This window comes from Hippichthys cyanospilos, chromosome 15 (genome assembly GCF_059441005.1).
Source record: "Hippichthys cyanospilos isolate Australia breed blue-spotted pipefish chromosome 15, RoL_Hcya_1.0, whole genome shotgun sequence".
Classification (NCBI taxonomy): Eukaryota; Metazoa; Chordata; class Actinopteri; order Syngnathiformes; family Syngnathidae; genus Hippichthys; species Hippichthys cyanospilos.
The window spans coordinates 19,211,796-19,233,222 of NC_142383.1; the positions used below are offsets into that span (position 1 = coordinate 19,211,796).

The following is a 21,427-nucleotide window of genomic DNA, read 5'->3' on the forward strand; positions in this document are numbered from 1 at the left end:
ACCGGCGTTCCCATAAATGCAGGTACACGACACAAAAAAACACATTTTCCAATGAGGTCAAACATTAAAACTATAAAAGATTCTTAAAATTTGAAAGCCCTTTCAACTTGCGAATCGTGTAATACGTTTGTTTAATATTATGTTGCACGGGTTCTGATTGTTTGTCTGTTTTTTGTACTGTACTGCTCTGTTTCAAGTAATAAAATAACGGAAAAAAAGTATTTCGTTTGGATCATGCAAATTTAACAGAGATTAGATACTAATAATGTTTATCTGGTTTGTTTTTGCTATAATCTTCCGTCACATTATGATGCCGTTGCTACTGATTACAACTAGATTTGAACGAAAAGCAATATTCTATGAACGCGCGCGTTGTTTTGTCGCTTGGCGATGACGCAAGAGAAGTGCAATAACACAGCAGCGGAGTTCTCGAGAATAGAAGACACAAGTTCGACACCCCCTTTCAACCGAGCGCGGAAAAAGAAAACACAAGCGAGTAAGTTTGTGTCGTTATAAAGTGCTTAATGGCGCGTTTCGTTCCAACTTATTCGCGCTTCTCGCCGCTTTACGTGGAAGTGTTGACATCTGCGAGTTTGCAGATTAGCATTCTTCGTCAATTAGCATCAAGCTACCGGCTGAAAATGGACTCGAGCAAACGGAAAAATGTAAAACGCTCCCACGAATCCAATATCGGGTGTAGTTCTTCTAAATAGATGTTTTCAGTGTTGGAGTTGAACGTTTCATCTTGCGATTTGCGTTAAGTGCTTAGCTTAGCTTTTTCTTCGTTTTTTCTTTTTGTTTTTGTCCTTGCAGGCTGCCGGATGTGACGTCGACTAGCTCCCTCAACATCTTTTGGCCAGTTTGCAGCGCTGCTGTTGGGATGTGCGGATCTGGGGTCTCCGAGCTGTTTAAAGTGAGGGCCGCTTCTTTTTATACAGATGGATGTAAAGTGCTAACAAATTGATACACGCATCTAAAATAGCAAGTTTAGCTTCCTTTTAATTTCCTATTTTCAAACGTCGCAGCTTCAAATGAGGCTCGTTTTGTGGAGGTAGGCAAGCGTTTCAGGTGACGCCGGCTGCCAGCAAAACGACGTCCAGAGCAGCTGCGCTGGCACGTTTAACGGCGATTGTCCAGAGCAGCTGCGCTGGCACGTTTAACGGCGATTGTCCATCCCCCGCCGGCACTTAAGTCAAATCAATTCGGAGTAAATACTTGGGGCTGAGTCTCGGCGGGAAATGACATCGGACAACTAAAAATAGTCGGCCCGACGGAAGCTGCGGGGGCTCCAAATGATCCTCGCCAGCCACGTCGTTCCGGACGCCGCGTTCCCATCGGCACATTTCAGGCTTTTCTTAATAGCTGATGTCATTCACGCGCGGGTAAAAGTCACAGATGGCTTTGGACTGACCACGTGGCGCTCCGTGATTGGCTATTTCCACACCTTAATAAAATGATAAAAACAAGCCCGAGCGTTTAGTCTGAAACGTGTCCAAAATGTTCTACCCGCAGCGATGCACTCGTCCGTGAGGGAAATCTCCATCTCCTCCCAGCCAGACCTCTCCTACTTCCTGCGTGTGGACACTAGTGGGCGGGGCTTGGCTTCTGGCTTCCAGCTGCTGCTCAGCGACGGACGACACGCTTGGAAAGGAGATGGTAAAAATCGGCGCTTCTCCGCTCAGAAGACTCGCGAGTCCACGATATTTAGAAACTGGACTCGCAACTCGTGTTGCGCTGGCTGAAAACATGCAGTACCGACAGACCATGCCAATGTTTTTCACCTCATTTTATCTCTCCCGCACACATTCAACGCATTCGTTCGTTTTCATTCGCTCCCTTGCGCAGCTCCCAAAATCAGAACTTATGCTGTTTTTTTCTTTTTATTACTTCATGCATTGCCGAGGCATCGTACGGATACTAAAAAAATGGAAGTGAATTGAACTGGGGTCGTTTTAAAAAGCCAAAAAAAAAAGGCGAGGCGATTTTTAGCGCATCCGCTACCCGACGTAATTCACCACCGGCGGCGTCGGTTGCAGCCAGCGAGGCGTCCGTGCGCCAGGAGGCGGCCGAACTGGAGATGCCCGAGGAGAAGTACGTCGGGGACCTCCGGGATGCGCTGATGGCGACGGAAAACGCCCACGCTTACCGCTTTGACACGGCGCCGCCGACGCCCCATCCGGGCGCGTCCGTCACGCTGACCTACGACAAAGTGCAGAAGGACATCTCGGTGAGACCGGGGGGGATTCCAAACCTTTTTGCGCAATTTCTGTTCGGTGACAGCAACGTCCCGTTCTTATTATGACGCCGTTCGCTTCGCTGCAAAACGTCGCTCGGATGCAAATACCGAATACGAAAAGGTTTTCATATGCTAAGGTATAGCAAAGGGAAATACCCGGCGCCAATGAAAACGCTATGGAGCTAAATGCATACAAGGCGGCGCTCTAGAACATGCTAACCTTAGCTTATCCGCAGTCGCGACTTGTCGGCTCGACAAGCAAACTCCTTTTGGGCGGATTATCGTAATGGACAACGTTCTCAGACCAAAGATCAGGCCAAAGAAAGCGTGCGGCCCGCCCGTGCCGGTCCACGGATCGGCCGCCGCCGGCGGTCGCGCAAAGCATATTGTGGCGAAGCCGGCTAACGTCGCGCTTTTTCCCGTTGGAAGTCTTGACGCGTAAACCGGGCAAAATGTCTTCCCGCCGCCGCGCCCCAGTTCAGGCTGGGCTCGGTGGCGCTCGCGCCCGTCCCGGAGCCGGCGGAGGCCGTCGGGGCTTTGCTGACTCACGGCCTGGAGAGAGGAAGCGCTCTGGAGCGGGAGAACCGGGAGCTCCGGGAGCACAACCGCCGCCTCCGGACAGAGCACCGGCGCATCGGCGAGGAGTAAGGGCCCCTTTTGCTTCCCGGCGCCGTCGTCCGGACGATATTGCGCGCCGCGTCAACGGGCGCGGCGGCGCTACGTTACGCCCAAGCTCGGATTCCGTTCTTTACCTCATCCCGTCCTTTGCTAAACACCAAACTATTTTGGACCAAAGGAGAAAAGAGGTTTTTTTCTGCGCGACGGTGTCTACATTTTGGAGTTTACTGGCATCTGAAACATCTCGACAGCCTTTGTTTGGATGTCCGTTTCAAACGGCGTGACCACAATGCTTGATTGGCTTCATATTAAGAGGGCTGGCCACTCTATCCAATTATTACCAAAACAAAACATGTTACCGGCACACAAGCACTGTATTTTACATGGTGAAAGTTGTCATCCTGGCACCGAGAGAGTAAAGGTCGAATTCTCCTAGGCTAAAGCGTTACGCTAACGGGAAGGAGGAACTGGAGGCGGAGCTTTACTCTCGCTTCGTCCTGGTCCTCAACGAGAAGAAAGCCAAGATCCGCGGCCTGCGGGAAACGCTCAAGACGCTACGGGAAGTCGGGCGCGCCCGCGCTGTCGACGCTCGGCCTCGGACCGGCGCCGACTTCCGCTTTAGCGGCGGCGAGGACTCGGGGGGAGGAGCCCGCGCCGCCGAAGGGGACCACCGGTCCTGCGGCGGCGCCGACGAGGACGGCGGGCCCGCGCCGGAGCTCGCCGCTCCTTCTCACGGTGAGTCCCGGTCCTCGCGAGCATTAGCTTAGCGCAGTGCCTCTCCATCATACTTGGCAAAGAAAGAGAAAACCTGCCACTCCTACATATACAAATAACATTTTAGGAGTATACTTAAAACCATCAGTTAATATTAACAAAAGCAACGGTATTTTACTTTTTACTGCGTTTCTACAGGTTAGAGGTTAGTCTGAAACGGAAAAAAAGAGAAAAGCATTTGCCGCCCTGCTCTCCGTCGGACTCTAAATATGATTATTATCTCTACAAGGTTTTTAAGTATACCTAAAACTGCATCCCTTTTAACGTTGAAAAAAAACAAAACAACTTTGAATAACTGTTAACTGCTTTTTTTTACAGCTTTTATACTGGTTACAGGTTAGTCCAAACTTGAAAAAGGTGCATTAAAGCGCCTGAAATACTGTACAACTCTTTCTTTTTTTTTTCTTTTTTTTGCTATCGGCAAAAGCAAAGCCCCTTCCCTGGCCCCCCTCAGCGCGAGCCAGAGACTCTGTGCTCACACGTGCTCACGTGTCGATTGCGCAATGACCTAAGCGGCAACGGCCGGCGGGCTGTTTCCGCCGACGTCACGCCCGATCAAGCTCCTGACGTTTTCCCCCGGCCCCAAACTTGGCGCAACTTACTCATACCTGTCACCAGCGCGGCGACCCCCTCCCCGCTTTTTCCATTTTCTCACGCGGCGCCCGCCCATCGGCGTCCGTTCTTTCCGCGCCCCGAAGAAAGACGTCGGACTGAACATGAGCAACGAGCCGGCGGCCCGGAAACGCCCGGCGCGCGCCGTCTTTAGCGGCCCGCGAGTCGAAATAAAGGCACGGAAGCGCTGACGTATGGCCGCCCGTGACGTCCGGGAGGCTTGTTTCCGACATGTTTCAACCGCTTCCGCGGACTCGTAAACGATTCCCGGATGGCCGGAAATGTCAAAGAAAAAGGTACAAATCCAACGCCCCGAAAGGCCTCTCTTTCTCCCTCTCTTTTTGTTGTCGTTGTCGCCGGCCACGTGGTCAACGGTGTGAAAAATGATGCCGTCTGCTCTTTTTTAGAGAAGCGGCCGTACTCTCCCGGCCCATTGGACGAGAGCCCCGGCGACATCGCCGACGCGGCGCCCACTCGCAAGCGGCGCGTTCGCCGCCCGGGAGCCTCGGACACGCTCTTCAAGCGAGCGCACGCAAGGTAGAGGCCGCGAGGTCCAACGGATACCTGCTCCTTTTGTGCGTGCGGCCGCGTAGCCATGAAATGTTAAGTCTTTGGGCGCCGCCGACGAGAATTTGCGTCTTGAAGAAATATAAAAAAAAAACCTCCTGGGGCCCACCTCTCAGAAGCACACGCAGCGTAACCGCAGGGCGCCCGCAGCGCAGCGCGGCGCGGCGCGGCGCGGCGCGGCGTCTTCATCCGCCTGCCGCAGACCTGCAGACAATTTTTGCCGCCTGCGCCATCCACTTCCTGTCTGAACAGGAAGCTAGCCTCTTTAGCCCACTGAGCCTCTCGCCGCGCGTGTGTGCGTGGCAGGAGCGAGTCGCCGGCGGCGGCGGCGGCGGCGGCGGCCGACCCTCGGCCGCGGCGGCGGCAGGACGCGGAGGCGGAGGACCTTTTTGAGGACTTCTGATTCCCTCCCAATGGGGAAGAGGAAGCTCCGGACCCGGACGTCGTCCCGCTCGTTGGACCGGGCCCGACGCTGAGGACCGCCGGAAAGAGGCTCTGCTCGACCTCAAAAGCGCCAACTTCTCTCACCCTTGATCCCGGAGGGCCGCCGCTCGTCACAATCACGCTAAGAAAAAAACAAAAAGTCTGGCATTTGGATGACGATGACGCCTTATTTTGTTGAACGCTTCCACAAAATACAAACCTCTGAATCTCGATGTTTTTTGAATTGGACGAAGATGTTTTCATGGTATGCACCCGCGAGGAAATTCAAATTCAACACACCGATGTAGATAAATGTGTACATGAAATGGCATGACTTCAAGAAGACAATTTCGGTCCCGATTTTCTGCCAAAAGGCGAAGAATGTTTTCACCTTCCGATATTCGCCGTCGAAATTGTCAAAGTCGTCGTCAAGCACGAGCCCGAAAAACGACTTCCGATTATACGGCGACGACTCTCCGGAACTCCCACTTACAACCCAGGCTAACCTGGGCTCCTCTCTCACGTGCAAATGTTTGAAAGTAATTCCATGTGTTGCTTCACCTTACTTCCCTGACGCCGATTTTCTACTTCCCTGCTTCCCGGGTTTTCAATGAAAAAAAAAAATGCGTTGCGAGTGGGGAATACGTGTGACGAGGAGCGCCAGTGAGCGCAATTTGTCGGTTTCCTTTTTTTTTTTTTTAATGTGGCAATCAAATAAAAAGTGGACTGTCCCTTTAACCTTTTTGTTTTTTTGATGACTTGATGGTCCCTCCTCCAGCTGAGCTGGCTGGTGCGTTTGTTCGCGCGCGTTTGCCTCACTTGTGGTCTACAAGTTGATCGGGAGCCGACCAAGCGCAAGAGCCCCATCAGCGTATCTGCACCACAACGTTGCGGACCGCACCAAAAGGTGAGTCCACTCGGGCTCCTTTGCCCTTTTTCATGTATTTTTTAGGGGGAAACGCCTGCAATTTCCGAGCTTTGTCATTTTTGCGTTGAACCCGAACAAAGGTGAATATTTTTTATTTTGATTTTTTTTACGAGTGCGTCGTCGGCGGCGGCGGGATGGACTTTTCCAGCCCTCGTGCAGCGACTCCCCAAAGATGCGTTCGGCGTCCCAGCGGAACCAAACAAATTTGAAATGGGCCAGCCAGCAAATTTGTTTGGTTCCGCTGGGACGCCAAATGAGCGATAACCGAATTGCGTAGGATGAACCCGGAATTCCCGAGGTCACGTTTAGTCGTAAATAAAGTTGAGGGAGGGATCCCGCCGCGTGCGGCCGCTCAAGATTTCAGATCATTTAAGCAAAGTTTGTGTTCTCGCAGCAGCCCGCTGCCGAGATCGGTTTTTGAACTGAAGTCAAGTGACTTGAGGAGCTTTATTTGCTTTGGCACCACCGTCAGCTATTTTTGCCCCTCGGGAACGTTTTTCAAGTGAGTTGGCTCGTGTATTTGGACGAATTGAGTGCTTTCGTGGAACGTTGGGGCGCAGGAGCTATGTTGAAGTCAATTGATGAACTTACCTCCAACTAGTGATTTTAAAGTGATTTAAGGCGCTTCAGTTTGACAAACGACGACCTTGCTGCTGTCTTTTGGTATTGGGAAGGGAGAAGGTAGAGATCTATATGTAGCATGAGCACCCCAAAAGCACATGAGGCTTTGGCGCGTCAACATGAAGCTCCTCCCAAAACTTCAACTCAAAATGCCATATATGTGTTTTGAAGGCGGGCGGAGATGGCCGCGCCCAATTCCATCCTCGCCGTCCTGCTGCCTCTCCTGTGCACGTCTTCCGCTCGGCCGCAAGCGGGTGACTTTCCTTTTCCTGTCTCCAATGGGGCCAAACGGCGGCCAGTAAAAAAGGCGCGCTTGGGTTGCAGCGACGGGTAAAGCGGAGAACGGGCGGATCGTGGAAGGCTCGCTGGCGGGCGCGGCCCTGCTCCCTTGCGAATTCGCCTTGGCCCCGGCCCCGCCCTCCGAGGACGAGCAGCTGAGGGTCAAGTGGACCCGCGCGGAGGCCGGCGCCGAGAAGGTGGTCCTGGTGGCCCGGGGCGGCGCCGTCAAGGTGGGCCGGGACTTCGCCGGCCGGGCCTCGCTGCCCGCCGGGGCGGCCCGGACGGGCGACGCCGCCCTGGCCCTCGTCGGGCTGCGGGCCGGCGACGGCGGCCGCTACCGATGCGAGGTGACGCGAGGGGTGGAGTACAGGCGCTGCGGCGCCACCCTCGCCGTCAGAGGTGAGTTGCCGCCAAAAGCCCTCTTATTTTTCAGGAACTTAAAGTATGACCGAGCAGTCCGATCGATTTGCCTTTCGCGGTGGTTTTTGCCTCGGTAGTCCCGTTCCATGAAATGCGCGCGGTGCCTTTTCACAAAGCCCGGCTCATGTCACCGAGATGAGTCACTTTACTGCGTGCGCCTTTCAAATCCTGCACAGTGCAGGAAAGCTGCGAAATACGTCTGATTTTGCACTGCAGGATCATTTTCATACCTGTGCAGTTTCTTCCACTCAATCTACTCCATACTATGCTCAGAATGGGAGTATTTATTTGTTGATGCTTCATCTTTCCTGCCTTCATCGCTCTATTGCAGTTTTTTTTGTTTCAGTGCCTACTTTATTATTGTGAAACGTAGTCTAAAATCCTGGAATCTCGAATTTTCGGACACGAGCCAGATGTTATGAAAACACGTGGCATATATATGCCCGCGAAAAAAAACCCCAAACTCGCCGGTTGAGCAAGGTGCGTCCGGCAGGCGTGGTGTTCCACTACCGGGCCAACGGCAGCCGCTACTCCATGGACTTCCGGGCGGCGAAGGAGGCCTGCCGCTCGGTGGACGCCGCCGTGGCCACGCCGGAGCAGCTGACGGCCGCCTACCACGACGGCCTGGACCGCTGCGACGCGGGCTGGCTCGCCGACCGCTCCGTCAGGTGGCTCGCCCCGCCCTCGCCCGCGTCGGCTCGGCTCGGCTCGGCTCGGCGTCCGGACCCGTCCGATGGCCTTTCCCTTCCAGATATCCCATCGCCCGACCTCGCCCGGGGTGCGAGGGCGACTTGGGGAGCCGACCGGGCGTGAGGACGTACGGCGTGCGACCGGCCACCGACAAATACGACGTCTTTTGCTACGTGGGCAAACTGGACGGTAACCCCACCCGATCCGCGCCCCGCCCGTCCGCCGACCGTTCAAAACGCCGCCTTCAGGGGAGGTGTTCTACCCGGCGGCGTCCAGCGGCAAACTGACGCTGCGGGAGGCGGCGGCCGAGTGCGGCGAGCGGGAGGCGGCGCTGGCGTCGCCCGGGCAACTCTTGGCCGCCTGGTCGGCGGGACTCAGCCGGTGCGACTACGGCTGGCTGGCGGACGGCAGCGTGCGCTACCCCATCAACGCGCCTTACCCGCAGTGCGGCGGCGGGCGGCTGGGGGTCCGCACGCTCTACAGGTACCCGGACCAGACGGGCTTCCCCGACCCGCTCGACAGGCACGGAGCCTACTGCTTCAAAGGTCGGCCTTTGACTCCTTTTTTGGGGCTCGCCGTCCGCGCGCAAAAGCGCTTCTTCCGATCGGCGGGGGTTTGCCAAAACGTCGCCGGCGAGCTTTCGGCGGCGCGCGGCGCCGGTCGGGCTTTTGCGTCACGCGCCCTCACCGGAAGCAAGATGGCCGAAGCCCGAGACCGACACGCGCGCGTCTCTAATTTGGGTAGTTTTTAGGCCAGGTGAACCGATTCGATCCCAAAGGTTGATTTTTATAAAGTCCGCTCATTGGATTCCGGAAAGAAAGAGTAATCCATTATTGTTAGGTAATTGATGACTTGAGTTTGAAGTCGCCCGTCCGTCTTTTCTGCAGCCAAACTTCCCGAAGCCTCGACGGCAAGTCCCGCGGCGTCCGCTCGCGCGCGGCTCGCTTCGCCGACGTCCGGGCCAGGCGCGTCCGAGCTTCGGACCGACGGCGTCACTTCTCCTGCGGAGCGCGCGCCGACGCGGACCCCGGAGCGGCTGTTCCCCGCCGCCGAACGGCCCCTCGCCGTCACCCCGTCGCCGCTTTTCCCGGACCGGGCGGTCACGCCTCAAACGGCGTCGGTCTTCAAAGAGGAAGCTCCGCCCCCGGGCTTCAACCCGGACCGATCTGAGGCTCCGCCCGGCGAAGGCGGGCCCACGGCCGAGCCGCCGTTCCACGTCATCGTCGTCAACGTGCGGGACAAAAATCAGTCAGGTCGGATTGGCTCGGACGACCGAACGAGCCGTTTCGGTTCGGCCGAATTGAGCGGGGCCAAGGAGAGGACCCTCCGGAACTCCGCGCACGTTTCACGTCATTTTGGAGGACGTTCCAACGACAACTTTGACGTCGTTTTCCGTTTTGCGCTTTCCTTTCAGTGGATCGCATCCTGCAGCTCCTCAACTCGCCCGCGGGCGGCGCCGTCGGCTTCCCGCAAATAGCCGACCTCACGCCGTCCCTCGGGGGCGTGGACGGCGACGCCGCCGAAACGCCGCTGCCCGCCATCGGCTACGTCGACGGGAAACACAAAGTAAGATCTTGTTTTGACCTCGCCTTTTGCCATCTCAACTTTTCGAACCGGATTTGAAAGTTCTCGAGAACGGACTCGACAGAGCGAAAAAAAGTTGACGCGCTTTCATTTTCCGGTCCAATCAGGCGATGTTTGAGGCGGGGCGGCCGGAGGAGGCGCGAGGGGACGGCTTTGAGACGGCCGCCCCCGTGGGGGCGTCGGAGCGCGGGGGCGCCCGGGGTCCCCCCTTTCCGCCGGAATCCGCCGCGCGGGATTCCCGGGTCCCCGCGGAGGACGGGGAGGGCTCCGCGTCCGGCCGAACGGAGAAGGGCGGCGTGGGGTCCGGCCAGAGAGAGCGGGGCGCCCCGGAGATTTTACCGACGTGGGCGCACCCCCCGCCCGTCGGACGCCCCGGGCCCGCCGGCCTCCGCGGAGGGGAGTCGGCGCGGCCGCGGCAGGACTTCCCGGATTACGGCGGCGGGGCGGAGTCGCGGCCCGACCCGCCGGAGGTCAACCCCTTCGACGTCGCAGGTACGTCGGCGGGCGACGCCGCGACAGACGTCCGGCCGTGGGCTTAGGACATCTTTTCAGTTTCATTCCATAAGTTGACCCAGTGGTGGATTGTCTCCCGGTGGCAAAAAAAAACCTGCAGCTAAACTGCACCGGACTATAAGCCGCAAGGCTCAAGTCACGAGAAAAAAAAAGGTGCGGCTTCTAGTCCAAAAATATGATCATCTGCCAAGTGGAAAGTGTTCAAAAATCACGTTTGGGCTCCTTTAAGCAGGGGTGTGCAGACTTTTGATAACCACCGTACGCGCAAGTCATGAGTTATGAAGGTGGCAAACAAGTTCACGCGGCAAAGAAAACTCCCGCTTTGTGTCAAACGCCATTCGGGTGGAGCGTTCGTGTCGGGCCCGCCGCCCATCTAAGTCATTAAAAAAAGATAGTGTTCCGGACTCTGGCGAGGGCGCGAGGCCCTTTGAGCGTTTACTCCTCAGCTGCGCCGGGGCGTCGTCCTCCCGGCCTCCATTTTTCTGGCGTGACTCAGCAACGCCGCCGTCCCCCTCGGGGCTCACGTTTCCCCTCTCCGTCCGCTCCCAACATCTCACCGCATCCGAAAGCGAACCCCCCCACGCCCCCAAATCGCTCCGCGGGTCAGATTACGCTCATTCGCGGGCCAGAACGACGTCGCCGCGGACGGCCCGCCTCCCTCCCGGCCCGCCTCCCTCCCGGCTCCCCGTCGGTCGATTCCTCACGGACGTCCCGCCTCCGCAGACTCGGCGTCGTGCGAGCGGGGCTGGCGCAAGTTCCGGTCCCACTGCTACAAGCACTTCGGGCAGCGGCGCAGCTGGGACGCGGCCGAGCGAGAGTGCCGCCTCGGCGCCGCTCACCTGGCCAGCGTCCTGTCGCCGGAGGAGCAGCTCTTCGTCAACGGTGAGCCCCGGCCGCGCCGCGCCGCGCCCTCCCGCCCCCGGCGCTGACGCGGCCGCGCGCAGGTCTGGCCGCCGACTACCAGTGGATCGGGCTCAACGACAAGACGTTGGAGGGCGACTTCCGCTGGAGCGACGGCAACCCCCTGGCGAGTCGATCGGTCCTTACCTCTCCCGAAGTCCCGCCCGCACGTTTGGCGCTTTCCGAGCGCAAACGTAGGAAGACGGAGCGCCGCGGCGTATTTTCCGCATCGTGCGGCGCGCCTTCGATGGATGGCCCGTTTTCAAAGCGCCGCGTTACCGGGCGCATAGAATAGAAGCTACGGTAGTGGCTGCGCTTGCGTTATGCGGCCACTGGAAGGCGCCGCTCTAAAAAGAGTCAAAACAATCCGGTGAGCCACTATAAGGATTCTCTGGCACACCTTCGCCGAAGGGCTTATTTGAAAAGGGTTTTCGTTTAAGGGCGCGTCGCATAGAGCGGAAGCTACGGTAGTGGCTGGGCTTGCCACTAGATTCCAAGGGGAATCGAAACAACGGCAAAACTTTATGACCGCAGTTTCCGCTCCGTAATGCGCGCGCCTTCAACGTACGCGGCGTAGAATAGAAGCTACAGTAATGGCGGCGATCGGATGGAGCTGCGCCAAAGGGAATCCAAAGAAAACAATCAGATCGGTCATCGCGACCGTATTTTAAGGCGGGCCCTCGGCTCTATTTACTAAGGCGTGGCGCAGTGGCGGCGGCGGCGGCGGCGGCAATGGATTTGGTCCTTTTCCTTTCTTTCAGCAATTTGAGCACTGGCGCCCCCATCAGCCCGACAGCTTCTTCCACTCGGGGGAGGACTGCGCCGTGCTCGTCTGGCACGACGACGGGCGCTGGAACGACGTGCCCTGCAACTACCGCCTGCGCTTCACCTGCAAGAAGGCGGCAGGTGGGACGCCCCGCCGTTGGCCTTCCTGCCCGCCTCCCCTCACGCTTGGCCTTTCCAGTGCAATGCGGCCCGCCGCCCGCAGTGAGGGCCGCCCGCGCCCGGGGCCGCCCGGGGCACCGCTACGGGGTCGGCGCCCTGGCCCGCTACCGCTGCGAGCCGGGCTTCGTCCAGAGGCGCGCCCCCGCCGTCCGCTGCCGCCCCGACGGCCGCTGGGACGTCCCCCGGCTGGCCTGCCTCAGCCGTGAGTTGCGTCTTTTCCCCTCGTTTGCATTTTCCCCAAATTGTTTGTGAGCGTTTGTCCGACCGCCCGGGGCCGGCTCCGCCAAAGTCAAAACGACAAGGGCATCCTTGTCGAGGACATGCGAAAAGGAAGCTTGGCCCCTTGGCCCGCGTGGAGTGCGTTGATCTGAAAAACGCTCGTGCCTATTTGACCCCAAATGTTAGTGAACGAGACGGAACGTCACTCTTGTGCTTGTTCCCAGCGGCCACCTATCACCGGCGAGCGCCCGTCGGCCGCGCCAAACGCGGGGCGGCGGCGGAACCGTGACGGCCTTCCGGAAGCCTCCGGGCCCGCCGCTTTCAGCCCGCCCTGCTGCATTACGGGATGGAAGAAGAGTCGCGGGGCGGGGTCGGGGCGGGGCGGGGCGGCCTACCCGCTCCACGCGTCCGTCCATTTCTGTCGCCGCTTCTCCTCACGCGGGTCGCAGGCTTGCCGGCTCGGGGCGATAGGCGGGGGCCACCCTCAAGCGGTCGCCGGCCGATCGCGGGGCACGCAGAGACCAACGAGCGTTGGCGCGGCCGACGGCGCCTACGGACAATTCACCATGTTCTTCTTGTTCACGTTTCATGCGAAAGCTGCGCTTCTTCGGCGGTTCTTTAAGGAAGCGTCCCAAATGGACTCGCCGCGTGTGAGTAGCGAGACCTTGACGTCGCCTCCGTCCGCAAATAGCTCAAAACGGCTGTACTTTTCATATATCGGCCTGTCTCTATTAAACGCTTTTGGAAGACGGGGAAGGGCTGAGGCTTTTCACGGGGCCGAACGGGAGCGTCCGCGGGGGACCCGAGCGCCAAAGTCATACGCGCAACAATTACGCGGATACGGGAAGCCGCCTCCCATCGCTTCCACGTGTACCCGCCAAGCCCGTCGAGGGCGCGCCAAAGGGCGCAGAGATGAAGCTCCTTTCTTTTTGGCATCCAAACTACTATGCGCCCTTCCCGGCGCGAGACGCGGGCGGGCCGATCTTCATCAATCTAAGAAGGCCGAAGACGTCCGGTCCGAGGCGCCGCCGACATCTCGAAAGTCGAGCGCTTTTTTGGAGTCAAATCGAGCACTTCCACCGGGGGGCGACGTTTCCCATACGACAAAGGCATCCCGTATCGATCAACCCAATCAATCAATCAACCCTCACCCCCATCGTCATTTGGTTCAAGGCGACCAAATGCTAATCGACAGCCCGTCTAGTGTATTTTTGCCCACATGTTCGCCGCCGCCAGAGGGCGACGTTTGCCTTTAATCGGGGAAAAGTAACACTCGGGATTGAAACGTTTTATTCTCTTAGGCGGCAACAACAAAGACAATACGCGAAAGGCTGCAAGGCTCTTGTCGGGCTACGCGCAAATATAATCTCTAGCGCCCTCTCGCGAGCGCTAGGCCCGCCCGCTTTTGGGACTGTATTGCCGAGGCGCCGACCTGTTTTTCTGGCGGGACGGCCCCCAAAAGAGCGACGGCAAAACGTGCGCGACGTGCGCATTCCTACGCGGTACGTGCAACGACGACGAAAAAAAAAATCGCCGCCGAAAGACAAGGCATGCGTCTATGGCGTCCATATGAACTTTAACCCCGGCCACAGGAAAGCGTCGTCTTCCGCGCTCATTTTAGCCTCTGGCTAGCGTGACTTTGTTTTGCGTAGCGTGTCTGCTTCGGAGTTTGTTTATTTTTCGTATGTGTCTTCTAGGCGTTTTGGCGCGGTGTCTGCTTCCCGTGTGTATTTGGTGGCTGTGCTCCTGAGGGCTTCTTGTCTATTTTGCATGATTTGTATTCACGTGTGCGTGTTTTGTGCAGTTGTTTTGTGCAATCTTTCAGCTTTTTGCGTGCGATTGACGTTTGTAGGTTTACGAGTGTATTCTTGCGCTTTTTGTGAGGCTGTAGGCCTTTAGGGTTCGTCTCGCACGGTCCGTGTGATTGGACGGTTTGGATGACTGTTATTCCCGTGTGATTACTGGTGCGTCGGGCGCAGGAGCGCGGGCGTTTTTGTGTCGTTCTGGCTTTTTGGTGCCCGCGGGCCGGAAGCAGTAGACTCCGTAGAGGCGGCGCCCGGGGTCGGGGAATCCCAGGAAGCCGACGGAAGGGCGGGCGGGGCTGCAGCGGGGGCGGGGCCTGGCCACCGGGTAGCGCACGCTGCCGTCGGCCAGCCAGCCGGCGTCGCAGCGGTCGTAGCCGTCCAGCTTCCAGGCGGCGTACATTTGGCCCACCGTGGCCACGGCGCCGCCGTCGCGCCGGCAGGCCGCCGCCGCCTCGCCCAAGTTCATCTTGGCGGCGCGGGGCAGGAAGTAGAAGCGACCTGCGCGCGGGCCCAAAGTTTAGCGCGGCGCCCTCGCTCCCTCCCTCCCGCAGCGCTTTTTTTTTTTTTTTTCTTGGCCACTCACCCTTGTGGTGCGAGGTGAAGCAGAAAACATCGTAGCGGTCCTCGCGGGCGTCCCTGGGGCCGTAGGAGCGCACGGCGGGCGGCGCGGCCCGCCCGCCGCAGGGCTCCCTGGGCGAGGTGACGGGGTAGCGCACGGAGCCGTCGCTCAGCCAGCCGGCGTTGCACCAATCCAGGCCCCCCCGCCAGGCCCGCAGCAGCTGCTCCGGGGACGCCAGCACGCCGTCCTGCTCCCGGCAGGCCCGCTCGCCGTCCTCCAAGCTCAGCTTGTAGCGGCCCCGCCGCGCCGAGTACGGGAAGACCACGCCTGAAAGGGATGGGCCCGTGGGAGCGCGAAAAGGCCCCGCCCCGGAAGTCCCGTCGAGCCGCCGAATTTCGGCCCCGGTTCGAGCAGCCCCGAAAGGCGGCTCGGCCGTTTTGCCGGCTTCGCTTCCGTTTTAGGCCTCTTTTGAAAAGCGCTTTGAAAAGCCAAAGCCGTTTGAGTCTGCGACAAGAAAGTCGGCGCGGCGAGAAGAACCGCAAATGAGAAAAAGGGGGAGGTGCCCTCCGAGGCGGGGCCGCGGCGCTCACCTTCCAGGTCCAGCGCCACCACCGCCGCCGCGTCCTCCAGGCCGTCGATCACCTCGCATTTGTATCGGCCGTAATCGTCCAAGGTGACGTCGCGGATGACCAGCGAGGCGTCGGAGGGGGAGGAGCCGCGGAGGCGGGCCCGTCCGCCGAAACTCCCGTAGCTCCTCTCCCGACCGGCCGCCGAGACGGCCGCCAAGACGGGCGCCTGCGTTTGCCGAAAGCGTCAGCGAGGAGCGAGGGAGCGAGCGCCGGCCGGCCGACCTCGCTCGGCCGACCTCGCTCGGCCGACCTCGCTTAGCGAGCCGGACGTCAGCTTGGTCCACTTGATCCTCATCTCGGGATCGGGCGCCAGCGACGGGTCCCTGCGGACTTCGCAGGGCAGGGTGGCGTCGGCGCCGCGCCGCGACACCACTCGGGACGGCTGCGACGTCACCCGCAGCGCCGGGCCCCTTTCTAACGCGGGCCGTTTCCAGCTGGAACTCCTTCCCTCGCCCCGCGCGTCAAATGGAGACGCCGCGCGGGAAGCCTCACCCGCCGCCGAGATCCTTGGGGGAACTTGCGGCCGCCGATAAAACCCTCGCGAGCCGGCGGCGCTCGCGCACGTCAGCGCTAACGTCAGCGCCGGGATCCACCCCGTCATCCACCCCGTCATCCTGGCCTTTCCTGGAAAAACCGGCACCCGGCTCGGGGTCGCAACCTTCCGGTCCCGCTCGTCCTCTGGGCGGCGTTCAAAATGCGCGCGCGAAAACAAAGACAGCTTTCCAAAACATGCGCACCAAAGGGCTTAGGGTTAGCCTTTTTTGTTGACTTTTTTTTGGGGGGGGGCTCTTCGGGAAAAACAAATTGCCGCTAAAAACGCCAATACGCCAGAAGATCTGCGGACGCGTGCTAATCCCAGTTCCGCGACTGATTTCGTCAACGTCGTCGCTAAAGTCACGGATGGAATTCTTGCAAACGGGACCTGCCCGAGTAACCGGGTCACAGTCGTGTTGTATTTCTTTTCTTGAGTTTGACAATCCTACAAACAAATCAAAAGAAAAAAAATGGCACCGCCCGCTGCCGCCGAGTAGCGATTCCATTCGGCGTGCTCGTTGGCGTCCCCCCGGAAAAGAAATGAAGTCGGGCGGCGCACGAGTATAAAGGAAGCGGGGGTCCGTTTCCCCCCGCGGCCTTTTTGGGATGAGCATGAAGCGCGATTTGGATCACACCTTAGGGACCGGCGTCGGCGACTAACGCGCGAGGTTCTCGCCGTCCCTCGCAAAGGGAAATAAGCGCCCCGGAACGGCGCGAACGGGATCCGAACCCCATCGAAAGGCGCGACGGATGTCCGGCAAAGCGGTTTCGCCGGCGGCCTCCCTTCCGCCTTAGCTGGATTTCGTCCCAATTTGCGCATCGGGATCCCGAACGCAGAGGAGAGATTGAGGCCGCGACCCCGTTTCGGGCATCCGTCTTTTTGACCGCCTTCCGCTTTCCCGGACACGCCTTCTGCCTGTTCTGGCGGGCTGAAAAGACAAAAAAGACGTTTTACCTGCCACGCGCGCGCCAAGATTGTGCAGCTCCCTCCGCCGGCGGGGACGCGACTGGAGGCCAACGGCGAGGTAACGGCTATGGGAGGGGGGAGGTGGCGGGGGGGAGGAGCCACAAACTCTAACCCCGCTCCCCGCCCTTTTCCGGCCCGTCGAGACAAAGGTATTTGAGTCGCCGGCAAAACGCAACTGCGCAATTTGATTTTTGTCTTGAAGGGATGATAAAGCAGTCAATTGACGCATAAATACCGAGGAGAGCAAAAAAATAAAAAGCAAGAGCTCAAGCTAATCACGGCGCCGGAGCGCAACCGGGCGCGGCGCCGACCTTTAGAGCAGAAGGTCAAGGCGGCACTTTTGTAAAAGGTCGGCTTGGACGCAACGGCCCGAGGAGCTCGCCGTCAGAAGGTCAGAGCGCGCCAAAAGGAGCGGAGCGTACGGAATGGGACGCGTGACAAATAACGCAATCGAGTCCAATCGAGCGACACGGATAAAAAGAGGAAAGGACGCGACCGAGCGCGAGGGAACGCCAAAGGACGCGCTGCCAAGCGGAACCCGGCCCGGATGATCCGTTCTTTCGGCTAGCTTCCGGGCTCACGGGAGCTTCGGCGTCCCATTCTGATTTGGGGCTTTTTTAACGTGATACAAAGGCCTTACTGCACACTCTTGGGTTTTTTTGTGGGGAATAAGAGGGTCTAATATCCGTTTCTTTCTTTTTTTACCTTATACTGTTTTTTGGGGGGGAAGCGAACTATACTGCCCCCCCCCCCAAAAAAAAAAAACAAAACTAAACTAAATCATGGTCGTTTTTTGAAAAGAATGTCTTCTCATTATACGCGGTCTTTGTTTCATTATAAAAAGCCTTAATAAACATGAGTTTTTCCTGAAAAACAATGCCTTACTATACTTGTTTTTTTATGATAAAAAGCCTTAATATACACGGTCTCGTTTTGCAAAAAAAAAAAAAAAGGAAGCCACTGTTGTTTTTTAATGGTAAAAAGCCTTATGAAAAACACAGGGTCATTTTGGGCGGAAAAAAAGCTTTACTATACACTATAAACGGAGCATGTATACCCGCGTGTGGGATGTCACAGATGACATTCCAGTTAGCTTGCAACATTAGCACCAATTAGTTTCCAATATTAAAGTTAGCATTTGTTAGCGCGAACGCAGGGAAGACCTGCGTACGCTTGCTTCTTATTGTTCTTTTGCATTTCTCTGGCGAGAAACAAAATGAGCTCCTGAGGTGTCTTTCGGGGGCCACGCCACGCTGCCCCCCCCCCCGTCGCACTTCATCAGCTCTTTCGAGCTCCAACTCGCTCCGCAAACGTCGTCGGGCATCATCGAAGCTGTCGCCAATGACGCGAGTCGCCTTCGCCTGCGCCGGGGCCGAAAAGAGCCAATCGGCGCTCGAGTCGCTCACGCACCAATCGGGGCTCGCGCCATTGTCGCCTAGCGACCCGCCGGCCAACGGGAAGGCCGCGGTCGAGCGCGGACAAGCGGTCGTTCGTCTGCGACCTTCGTCCGCCGTTTTGCTTCGACTTCAAGCGCGACGCGAGGCGGCGGGCGGGGCGGGGCGACGCGACCGAAGCCGCCGGCATGGGCGAGCCGAGGTAGGCCAAAGCGACGCCGCCGACGGAGGCTAACGTTAGCCTAGCCCTAGCCTAGCGCCTAGCCCCTAGCCCGCTAGCCCGCCTGACGAAAAGCCCGCGTTTCGGCGTCACAATGAAATGACGTCGCGCCGCGTCGCGTCGCAGAAAGGGGACGTCGCGTGTCGCCCGGAGCGCGAAGCAAAGTCGCCCGAGCCGTCGGCGGCGGGATGAGCGAGGACGGGAACGTCTCGCCAACGTGAGGCGACTCCATGCCGCGCGCGCCCGAACGAGCGTTCGTTCGTATGCTCCGGTCGGTCGGGTTCGGGGCTCCCGGAAGCCGTCGGATGCGAGGACTGCTTTGCGGTACCCCCGCCAAACAGCAGGCGTCGCCAACACTACGTCACATCTACTTCCGGCTGGCGAAAGCTCCCGCTTAATCGAGAACGAAACCTTTGGGCCTCGGTCCAAACGATCGGAGTCCCCGAAATCGCGCGGGAAAAAGGACAAAGCAAGTCTAAGGTTCAAAAACCAACCGTAGATGTTAAGAAATGGCACGGCAAAACGCATGAAAATAATGTCCAATTTTCTTCGTATCGCAGCCGCCCGTATCCTTTGCTCCATTTTGGTAGAGGTTTGGTAGAGGTTGTTTTGCTCCAACGTGTCTCTTCGGGGCTTGTTTTGTTTCCTCGTACTGTATTATTTGCCTTATCGCAATACCAAAAAAAAAAAAGCAGAGTTGCTGTTGTTTTCAGGTGCCTTTTTTCTCTCCGTAACCAAATCACCAAAGTTGGCAAAACGTAACGAGACCGCTTTCAATCAGCTGAATTTGCTCCATTCTTTGTTATGGCGCGTCTCGCCGCCACGCGGGACTTGCCCGATTTCCATGCCAAAGCGTTTTTGAAGTTAGCCCAGCCCTACGGGAAAGGCCGCGCGCGTTGGACGCGCGCTAACTAAAGGACGCGGGCGAAGGAGCGCACCGAGAGAGGGACGCTTAGGACATACGAGCCCAGACGATGTTTTCTATCTCGGGTGTGCAGCGGCGGCGAGGCGGCGGCGGACAAAAGCAAACGCAAGAAGAGGAAGGAGCTGAGCGACGAGCAGAAGCGGGAAATCCGAGAGGCCTTTGAGCTCTTCGACGCGGACAAAGACGAGCGCATCGACCACCGCGAGTTGAAGGTGACGGCGCGCCGCCAAACCTCCTTAGCCTTTCCGTCCCGTCCCGTCCCGTCCCGTCCCGGGCGCGCAAATTTTCTCAGGCGTTCGGCCGAAGGAGGGTCTAAATTTTGAATCCAGCCGCCGGTGAATTGAGGACGGCGGGAATGGACGGGTAGACGCAAATCCCGGGACGGAACCTTGACGGTCCGGGGATGCGGTTCTCCCTTCGGCCGGCAGGTGGCCATGCGAGCGCTGGGCTTGGAAGTGAAGAAGGCGGACGTGGCGCGGATCCTGAAGGACCACGACGCGCGGGGGACGGGCAAAATCGCCTTCGAGGACTTCCGCCGGGCGGGTGAGTGGGACGCGGGGCCCCTCCCCTTCCGGGACACGGGGCCCCTCCCCTTCCGGGCCCGCTCTCGCCGACCGGCGGCCCGCTCTCGCGCAGTGAGCGAGCTGATCCTGGAGCGCGACCCCAAGGAGGAGATCCTCAAGGCCTTCCGGCTCTTCGACGACGACGAGTCGGGGACCATCAGCCTGAGGAACCTGAAGCGCGTGGCCCGGGAGCTGGGCGAGAACGCCAGCGACGACGAACTGCGCGGCATGATCCGGGCCTTCGACGCCGACGGCGACGGCGAAAGTAAGTCTTTTCCCGCCCTCCCTCCGGCTTTGGGACCGGGTCGGGGCGCCCCTTGTCGTACCCGCCGCCGCCTTTCCCGAAACGTGCCTTCAATTTGCTCCCGAGCCGACCGTGCCATCCGCCGCGCCTTTTAGTTCGGGGGGACGGAAAACGTTTCGTTTCAATTCGGCCGATTAAGGATATGCTACCCCGGCGTGCCTGACGAGGGAGTTGCGGCGGACGGTGACGGGTTGTTTTTGTTTTGTTTGTTTGTTTTTGGACAGTCAACCAGGAGGAGTTTGTGTCCATCATGAGCGACGCTTCGTGAACATCTCTTATCTGCCGGCTTTGGGGCCGCGGGACTGTTTTGCGCACGTGAGTCAGCCTTTAATCGATGGAAGACGGCAAAAAAACAAAACAATTTAAAAAAATACCACACCTGGGGGCGCTGTGGCTTAGTAGGTTAAAGCGCCTGTCTAGTAAACAGGAGATCCCGGCTTGGAATCCCAGCAGCGCCCGTTTCTCTTTTTGTTTTTTTACTATGAAGCCTTTCGACGTTTGCTACAGTAGGGCAGGGGTGTCAAAGTGGGGCCGGACCAATCAGACGGTTGGTCTAGATGTCCAAAACGACAACTTCATTTTTTCTTTTTTTCTTTTTCGCGCTGTCCGAAATAGCACGAGCGCGACGTGAATATTCCGTCATACGACGTCAGCTAAAACATGTCAAGTTTTTCATACGTTGGGCTCATTCGTATATTTTACTCTGGCGAGCCGGATTCAGACGTGCGTTTGACACCCCTGCGGTAGGTAGTCCACGTTTAGTGAGGCGGCCCCCGAAAACTTATTTGTGCTAATCTGTTCTACGCGCTGCAGAAGAAATTTGGTCATTTGGCATCAGCGTTGACATTTATCGCACCAAAATAAATGGTCTTCAATAAAAGGTCTTCATATATTTTTGCTCACGTCTCGTAAATTGAACCTTAGGCTTACCTTTTGCCTCATGTTATTGCAGCCCCCCCGCACGCGCGCGCGTGCACGCAAACTAACGCGCACGCTCGCCAAATGTGAAGTTTGACCCGCGCCCCGCTTCCCCGAGGCCGCGCACACGCTCAGCTGTCGGAGGCCGAGGCCAGAAATAAACCCGGCCGCCTCCCTCCGCTGCCCGCCTCCCTCCGCTGCCCGCCTCCCTCCGCTGCCCGCCTCCCTCCCCTGCCCGCCTCCCTCCCCCGCCCCAAAGCCGTCGGGGCGCTCGGTCCCG

At 58.3% G+C, this 21,427-nt stretch overlaps 4 protein-coding genes across 12 annotated transcripts; 3 read left to right on the top strand and 1 right to left on the bottom strand.

Annotated features, from left to right (window-relative positions):
- Nucleotides 1–388: 388 nt before the first annotated feature.
- xrcc4 (X-ray repair complementing 4) lies at nt 389–5,463 on the top strand. 4 transcript variants are annotated; one of them, XR_015867925.1, is made up of 8 exons: nt 389–496; nt 814–913; nt 1,513–1,656; nt 2,037–2,227; nt 2,714–2,880; nt 3,291–3,589; nt 4,247–4,536; nt 4,648–4,777. XR_015867925.1 is itself a non-coding variant. In XM_088434672.1 (8 exons), exons 3-8 carry the CDS (start codon nt 1,515–1,517, stop codon nt 5,208–5,210), a joined length of 1,026 nt encoding a protein of 341 aa, XP_088290798.1. In that variant the 5' UTR covers nt 389–496; nt 814–913; nt 1,513–1,514; the 3' UTR covers nt 5,211–5,463. The 4 variants fall into 4 exon arrangements, 3 of the variants coding, with proteins under 3 accessions (XP_088290798.1, XP_088290799.1, XP_088290800.1); XM_088434672.1 differs by lacking the exon at nt 4,247–4,536 and adding an exon at nt 5,114–5,463; XM_088434673.1 differs by lacking the exon at nt 4,648–4,777 and having other exon boundaries at nt 4,247–4,581.
- A 528-nt stretch (nt 5,464–5,991) lies between these two features.
- On the top strand, nt 5,992–13,085 carry LOC148412242 (brevican core protein-like). 5 transcript variants are annotated; one of them, XM_088434643.1, is made up of 15 exons: nt 5,992–6,137; nt 6,951–7,033; nt 7,104–7,457; nt 7,972–8,146; nt 8,230–8,357; nt 8,417–8,713; nt 9,056–9,421; nt 9,583–9,734; nt 9,860–10,244; nt 10,989–11,147; nt 11,210–11,292; nt 11,927–12,071; nt 12,130–12,312; nt 12,554–12,566; nt 12,870–13,085. In XM_088434643.1, exons 2-15 carry the CDS (start codon nt 6,961–6,963, stop codon nt 12,949–12,951), a joined length of 2,595 nt encoding a protein of 864 aa, XP_088290769.1. In that variant the 5' UTR covers nt 5,992–6,137; nt 6,951–6,960; the 3' UTR covers nt 12,952–13,085. The 5 variants fall into 5 exon arrangements, with proteins under 5 accessions (XP_088290769.1, XP_088290770.1, XP_088290773.1 ...); XM_088434644.1 differs by having other exon boundaries at nt 12,554–13,085; XM_088434647.1 differs by lacking the exons at nt 9,860–10,244; nt 11,210–11,292.
- A 517-nt stretch (nt 13,086–13,602) lies between these two features.
- LOC148412243 (hyaluronan and proteoglycan link protein 1-like) lies at nt 13,603–18,419 on the bottom strand. Its single transcript, XM_088434669.1, has 4 exons — nt 15,573–18,419; nt 15,284–15,488; nt 14,718–15,020; nt 13,603–14,632 (listed from the first exon to the last, which is right to left on the bottom strand). The coding sequence occupies exons 1-4, from the start codon at nt 15,933–15,935 to the stop codon at nt 14,274–14,276; spliced, it is 1,230 nt and encodes a 409-aa protein (XP_088290795.1). The 5' UTR covers nt 15,936–18,419; the 3' UTR covers nt 13,603–14,273.
- Nucleotides 18,250–21,121, top strand: cetn3 (centrin 3). Of its 2 annotated transcripts, none has more exons than XM_088434680.1 (5): nt 18,250–18,419; nt 19,436–19,574; nt 19,791–19,905; nt 19,999–20,190; nt 20,454–21,121. In XM_088434680.1, the coding sequence occupies exons 1-5, from the start codon at nt 18,406–18,408 to the stop codon at nt 20,495–20,497; spliced, it is 504 nt and encodes a 167-aa protein (XP_088290806.1). In that variant the 5' UTR covers nt 18,250–18,405; the 3' UTR covers nt 20,498–21,121. The 2 variants fall into 2 exon arrangements, with proteins under 2 accessions (XP_088290806.1, XP_088290805.1); XM_088434679.1 differs by lacking the exon at nt 18,250–18,419 and adding an exon at nt 18,524–18,654.
- The last annotated feature ends 306 nt before the right edge of the window (nt 21,122–21,427 follow it).